This window comes from Petaurus breviceps, unplaced genomic scaffold (genome assembly GCF_028583685.1).
Source record: "Petaurus breviceps papuanus isolate PSGF00001 unplaced genomic scaffold, PetGlider_PUasm1.0 38, whole genome shotgun sequence".
Taxonomy (NCBI): domain Eukaryota; kingdom Metazoa; phylum Chordata; class Mammalia; order Diprotodontia; family Petauridae; genus Petaurus; species Petaurus breviceps.
In genome coordinates, this window is record NW_027186304.1 from 103,490,375 (window position 1) to 103,497,457 (window position 7,083).

General features: G+C 37.8%; 2 protein-coding genes across 2 annotated transcripts in view; one reads left to right on the forward strand and one right to left on the reverse strand.

The window, feature by feature from the left end:
- Window positions 1-7,083, reverse strand: part of LOC138170728 (serpin B4-like) — a 427,261-nt gene that overhangs the window by 327,938 nt on the left and 92,240 nt on the right. The window lies entirely within an intron of this gene.
- VPS4B (vacuolar protein sorting 4 homolog B) overlaps window positions 1-7,083 on the forward strand; it is a 35,147-nt gene that overhangs the window by 10,979 nt on the left and 17,085 nt on the right. Inside the window, exons 5-6 of the mRNA XM_069100230.1 lie at window positions 365-484; window positions 2,712-2,868. Coding sequence (XP_068956331.1) covers window positions 365-484; window positions 2,712-2,868 — 277 coding nt within the window. The remainder of the gene's footprint in view (window positions 1-364; window positions 485-2,711; window positions 2,869-7,083) is intronic.

Below are 7,083 nucleotides of genomic sequence, written 5' to 3' on the forward strand. Positions count from 1 at the left end.
ACACCTTCCTCTTTCAGGCACCTGTGGTTTTGTAATTGTGTATATTCCTTTCACTGATGCAGGTTGCAATCCCTATGACTTAAACAACTTTTAAGATGTTCTGTGGCCAAGAAATGTATCAACTTACAGATAACCTGTTATGAGCCTCTCAGCACTTAGCTCTGATAGTCCTCAGCTGGCATTCCTTGGTAAAATTACTATACTTTGTGCTTAGACAGTTTATGTTGCAAGAGCCTGTTACCCCCACACCAATAGGATAGCATCAGAGTGGTATTTTGGTGGAGGGTCTCTGCTTCATCAACTTTTAAATTAAACAAGGTCATAGTCTTTCTTAATTTGACTTGTAACATAATTCCTATTTTAGGTGCCATTGTTATAGAACGACCAAACGTAAAATGGAGTGATGTTGCTGGTCTTGAAGGAGCCAAAGAAGCTCTTAAAGAAGCTGTGATATTGCCCATTAAGTTTCCACATCTCTTTACAGGTGAGCTCACTGACTCATTTCTGTGAGTCAAAGAGGAAAAGCCTCTTTGTGCTACAAAGGTGTTATCAGAGGATGTCTGGTTGGCTTAAGAAACTCACTTTAGCTTCAGCCTCTTAGGAGGAGGAGAACATTTCATCAGTAATAGGGATGCAGCCTGTCTAGGATGAGAAATAGAATATTTTAGCAGTTCCTAATATATTACATGACCCTTAGTAATAATCATTGACTTAATTGACTTTTTTTTTCCCCAGTAGTAATATTGCTTCTTCATGCTCACTTTTTCCCCATATCATTAGTGACCAAAAATATAGATTTGCAAGTCTAGCAGTGAAACTTGAGTTTTTCTGTGCTAAACTAATTATTTTGTATAGGGACCAAATCCATGACTTTAACAACACTATAACTGACTGAAACTTAAACTAAGATGCTGCTGTACCATGTATAAAATGAGCATTCAGTTAATGCTGTTGCTAGTAGGAAAACCATGTGCCAGCATGGCATTAATTTTCCTCTTTCATTCCTGCTTACAAAAATGTTTAATATTTTATAAAGTATGAAGAAATTCTTCCCATAGAAATACTAGACAAAACTACTTCATGTGTAAAAAGATATAAAGTTACATTAGCATTGTGTTAGAATAATTATTATTTAGGATATGAAAATATAGCCCTTTTTATGCTTATCCATCTTGTGGCTCATGTGAATTAGTGAAAAATTTTAATTAGTTAATTTTAAAAATAATGTTATTACTTGAAGGTGCTATAGAAACATTAACAAACTAATGGCTCCTTAAGGAGTCCTAGCAGGGCCATTTTAGTAAACAGAAATAATTTAAAATTTTCAGATTTTTTTCTTTGAATTTTTGGAATGGGTACTACTTAGCATAGAAAGAAGACAATTGTTCTGTTAAACAGATAACGGTTCCTGGCTCTTTCTTTGATTAACCCTAATTTTCTTAGCAAATCCTTTTACTTTTTTCTTTCTTTTTAAATTATAAACTTAGAAAACTCTAAAGAAATACTCATAAAATATAGAGATTTCCAGATGTGGCACTAAATTTCAATCTATATTTTGATGAGAAAAACATTTTAACAAAATAAAAATGTTTGCTTCCGAATCATAGGATTTAGGACTAGAAGAGATTATTTAAGTTCATCTTTTCCAGACTCTTCATTTTGTAGCTAAAGAAATAGTCTTCTGACTTAAATTTCAACATACTTTCCAGTTTCTCCACAGGCTTCTAGAAATTTATAAGGTTCTTTTGTGTTGGCCGATTTTTTTTTAATTGTTCATAACTACTTTGCATCAGTTTGTATAAGACTTTCCATATCTTTGTATTTGTCATATTTTACAGCATGGTATTCCATTCCAATACTTAATAATTTAACCCTAACATTGGGAATGTTTTCCAGTTTTTTTAATACTAAAGATTAAGCAATAATAAATATTATTTGTGCAGAAGATAGTGCAATAAGAAGATTGTTGAAAAAAACTAGGGATGTTTAGGCATGAAAAAAAGACTTAATGAGCTTGTGATAACTATCAAGGGTTTGAAAGACTATCATGTAGAAGAAAGATTCTCCTTGATCCTAGAGAGCAAACCAGGTTGACTGAATACAAGTTTCAAAGAAATAGATTTAGACCTTATAGCATCTGTTTATAACATTATGACATCTTATTATGGCATTGTATATAATACAGTACAATTATGTATTAAATAATAAGCCTAATTCTAGCTATACACAGTCTTCCTAGAAACCGGAGTTGACCAGAACCATTTGTGATTGAAATCATAGAGATATTCTTTTTTCCCAGATATTTTTCCCCTAAGAAGGGATGACTCCCTATGACATCTTAGTAAAATGTACTGCACTTGATATTTGGTCATAAAGGCATCACTAAACAACTTAAAGTAAAGAAGAATTACATCTGTAAAATCATGATAAAAAGAATAAAATGATCTCCTATGTAGAAAAATAAAAAGTAAAATTGTTCAAATTTGTATCTGTATGAGACTGGCTTAACTCAGTGTTTTTATCCTCCAGGGTCTCAGTGTCCCACTGATCAAAAGTGGGGTTTTTGTTCAGTTTTGGGTACAAAAATGTATCCTAAAGCACTGTTTACTGCCAGAGTTTAAATTCTGGATAATGAATATAGTAATAAGCCGTATCAAAATCAGTAGGTTCAAAATTCCTATTCTAAACTTCTTTTCTATTCTAAACTTTAGGTAAAAGAACCCCTTGGAGGGGCATCCTTCTTTTTGGGCCACCTGGAACAGGGAAATCCTATTTGGCCAAAGCAGTTGCTACAGAAGCCAACAACTCAACATTTTTTTCAATATCTTCCTCTGACCTTGTTTCCAAGTGGCTAGGTGAAAGCGAAAAGTAAGTCATCAACTAGAGTTTATTAAGACATTCCTTCATAATTCTCAAGAATTATCTGGTAATAATCACTGTTATAAAATGACATTCCTACAAGAGTTCAGAAATTAGTTAGGCTTTTGCTAATTGGTTTTTGGAGTATTCACTTGTATTATGTTTATTCAGATAGATAATTAGTATTAAGGTGTTATATAAACAATACTTTTGAAGTGGAGAACATTCAAGTAATAAATTTATTTCTTTTGTTTAAGTTCCATGAGCTCACTAATAAGGCTCTCTCTTCAATAAAGTAGAACTTCTATGATAGGACTCAGTCCCAGGTGGTTATGTTAAACTCCAGCTTCCTGAAAGAAAACAAGCTAGGAGCAGAATACTGTTTTATTTAATATAAAAGCTAGCTACATATTATTGGTGCTATGGTAATTATTCTTGTTTATTAATGAAAGTACTTGGAAATACCATGTTTGGAGAAAGCTAAATACAGGCATACCCTGCATGACATTACATGATTCATGTCATTTTACAGTGATGCCATTAATCCATTATAGGTAAAATGCCACTGTAATAGCACAAAACCAATTGTAAAATGATTCATTTGATCTGCCATTTATAACTTTGTTCTTACAAATATGCCTCCTCTAATGCTTCCCCCAACATCATATTTTAATGAAGCCAGTTAATGGTATCAGCTAGGCTTTGCATGGACATGCATCGAGCAGCTTTTCAGTCTTCTCCAGATTGTGGATTATGATTACCATTTTGGGAAGACCTTCCATTCTGTTAGCTTCCTCCACTGGCATCTAGGAGCAATATCTGAGGACAGTTTTGAAGGACCTGGAGTTGATATCTTGAGGAATAGTTGAAGGAACCTGGGCATGTTTAGCTTGGAGAAGAGAAGACTCAAGGAAGACAGTGCTCAGAAAAGTGCCTGGCACACAGTCGGCACATTACCCAATAAATGTTTGTTTATTTAATATGGTGACTGTCTTCAAGTATTCAAGGGACTGTCATGTGGAAGCAGAATAGGATATTTTCTCTTTGCCCAAGCAAGAAGAACCAGGAACAGTGTATGGAAATATCTAAGATTGCAATGTAGACTTGATATCAGAGGGTGGACAAATACATGGGTGTGTTAGAGGAGGAATTCCTTTTCTGTGTGGGTTGATCTAGATGTTCACTAAGGTCCCTTCTGATTCTCAAATTAGGTGATATTAAGTGGATACACTAGTAGAGGAACTGAATCAAATCTTGACATTTTTGCAGTGGAGCATTTTTTATGTGCTTACAGTATGCCAAGCTTGGTGTGAAGTGAAGAACCTTGCCTTGTAATGGGGGTGAGGCAGGGCAGGGATGCCCAGTAAGATGTCAAGGAGGAGGAAAGGAAATCAGGAGAATAGAATCAGGATTGCAGGGGAACATTGTTGGGGCCCACCTGAGATACAGTCCAGTGAGATGGTCACTAGAAAGTGGAGCCTCGGGACATAGATTTTTTTCCTGAGTGGCAAAGTGGTCAGCAAGTAGGAGGAAAAGCTGACTGGAGAGTAGAAGTCAGGAGTGAAATTGGAATGAAGAAATCTGAAGATGAAAGAAAGTTGCAGCTAAATAGTTCCATCTTGGAAAGTTAATGAAAGGAATTGGTTCCTGTGTTTGAAGCCACTGCTCTTTCTGTCATACTCCATGTCTATTCTCCATCATGCTGCCTCTTCCACATGACAGCCTTTTAAAGCAAGACCCCTGATTTGAAATAGTTACTGAGCCACATGTTGAACCGTCCATATTGAAACGGGCAGCAGAAGCAACAAGAGGAAAAAAGCAGAACAGGAATTGAAGCAGAATCAAAACAAAGTAAAGGAAAAGCAGTGAAAACCCACAACAGCAAAAAAGAGCAAAGGAGCTAGAAGAAGCAAAGAGGGAAAGTTAGTTTTCTGACGCCAGTGTGATCCTTGTCTTTTCTCCTTGATACTGATCACTTTGCCATAAGTAAAATCTCCACTTTCTTGCCCTGAGGGAATGAGGTAGACTCTGGATGTGCCTCCAGGCCTGTTCGAGGGATTACTACATCATGCCATCCCCACCCCTGAAGCAGATGCTGTAATAAGGCCTCGATCTGATCTTTGAAACTTGTATTCAGTCAGCCCAGGTCTGCTCTCTAAATTCAAGGAGGGCCTTTCTTCCACATGATCAATAGTCCTTCAAACCCTCAGTGAGTCTTTTTTTCAGGCTAAACACTCCCAGTTCTATCAGTAGTCTTCTTACTGCACCATCATGAGACCCTTTTGTTGCTTCATTTTTGTTGCTATCCCCCAGGCACTTCTCCAGACTATTGATCTAAATGAAGTGGAGTGCCCAGAACCAAATTTATGTTCCAGATGTGATCTGATCAGCAAAATGCAGTAGGACAACCTTGTATTGTTCCAGACCCTTTACATCTCTGTTAATGAAAGCTAAAATTGCAGTAGTTCATTTGGCTGCCATGTCACACTGTTTACTACCGTGTTTCCCCGATAATAAGACACTGTCTTATTAATTTTTTTGGACAGAAAAACACCAGAGGGCTTATTTTCAGGGGAGGGCTTATTTTAATGAACATTGACAGCAATTTTAATAAACAGGTAAATGTGAACAAAAAAATGTACCTATTCAATAATGATCATGTCATCTTCTTCAACAACATCGTCATAAGTGTCCATACCCTGAATTCCGTCCTGGATGTCTTGCGCCTCCATTTCCTTCAGAAGAAGTGGACCCAATCTGTCATGTCCAGCAATATAGCTCTCTTTAAATGAATATGTCTTGTCCAGGTAACCTGCTCGTAGTGCCTTGGCGACACAGCTGTCAGTAATTTTATCCCATGACTTCTTCACCCAAGTCACGACTTCTTGCAGACAGGGCTTCACAAAGTTTCCACGCTGATTTCTTTCCATTCTATTTTCAATGTAGTCATTGACTTCCATGCGCAAATGGTCCTTGAATGGCTTCTTTATTGCAATATCAAGGGTCTGGAGATAGGCAGTCATTCCTGCAGGAATCATTACTTGATCTATTCTTCTCTCTGCAAGGAAATTCTTCATTTCTTTAGCTCGGTGAGTGCTGGCTGAATTCCAGACTATCAGACCTCTTTGGTTACCTCGCATAACAAGTGGCAGCATTAAATCAACCCACTTTCTTATAACGGCTTGTGTACACCAGGCTTTTTCGCTTTCAAGAACGTAAATGCCAGATACACGTTCAATCTTATCTTTCTTGCCCTTACTGATGATTAGAGGTGTGGCTTTCTTTCCATCCAAACGAATTGCCAAAACACAGGTGACCTGTGCACTTTCATAGCCAGTGGTGGGAATGTAGATTGACGTTGCACCCCTGTGATGAATTGTTGTTTGAGATCCTTGTCCTCATCCATAGCAATCATATTGCAGGTTTGGTACTTGGAAATGTCGATCCTATCAATAAAGGACTTGAATGAAAGTGCACGTTTAATAACTTCAGCATCTTCCAGCTTAAACAGTGTTGTTGATCTTCTTAGGGACAGTTCATACCGTTGAAGGAAACTGTCCAACCAGTGTTGTGATGCTTTGAATCCTTCTGAGACCATTTCAAACTCTGGTGGCATTGAAAGGGCAAATGCTTGAATATCAGCCCTGCGCACAACCAAGGCCTTTGCTCTCCTGTCAGCAATCCATTCACCAATGAGGATCTCCAAGTCAGGATATAAGGGCTGCCGACCTGATCCAGACCTGCGCTTTTTCCCTTTTCCCTCATCCACCTGTTGATTGAGGTTATTATAATCTGCTCTCCATTTTCTGACCATTCAAAGATCCAAAAGTTTTTCTTTACAGAAAACTGCAAGATTCTTGCCATGTGACTCCTCTACAATTGCTTTCTTATACTCAACAGTATAGCTCTTCCTTTTTGTACTCATGTCTGGGGGTTAAAACAGACAGAATAATAAAATTATGACCATCAGTCCTTCCTTTCACTCCATCATGCCCCCTGAGTTCTTCTTTTTTCCTCTATCATGCCCTTTTTATCCTCCATCATGCCCCCTCACTCCCGCTTACATACCGGGTTTTTATGTTGTCCTGCCTCAGCTCTCCTCCACGGCACTGCTCTCAATGGTGCCAGCAAGCAAATCACTGGGGAAGAACAGGATGATGCTCTCACTGCTGCAGCTCTGATTGGATGCAGCTCGGAGTGCGGCGTGCGTTTCACCGGTGGGGG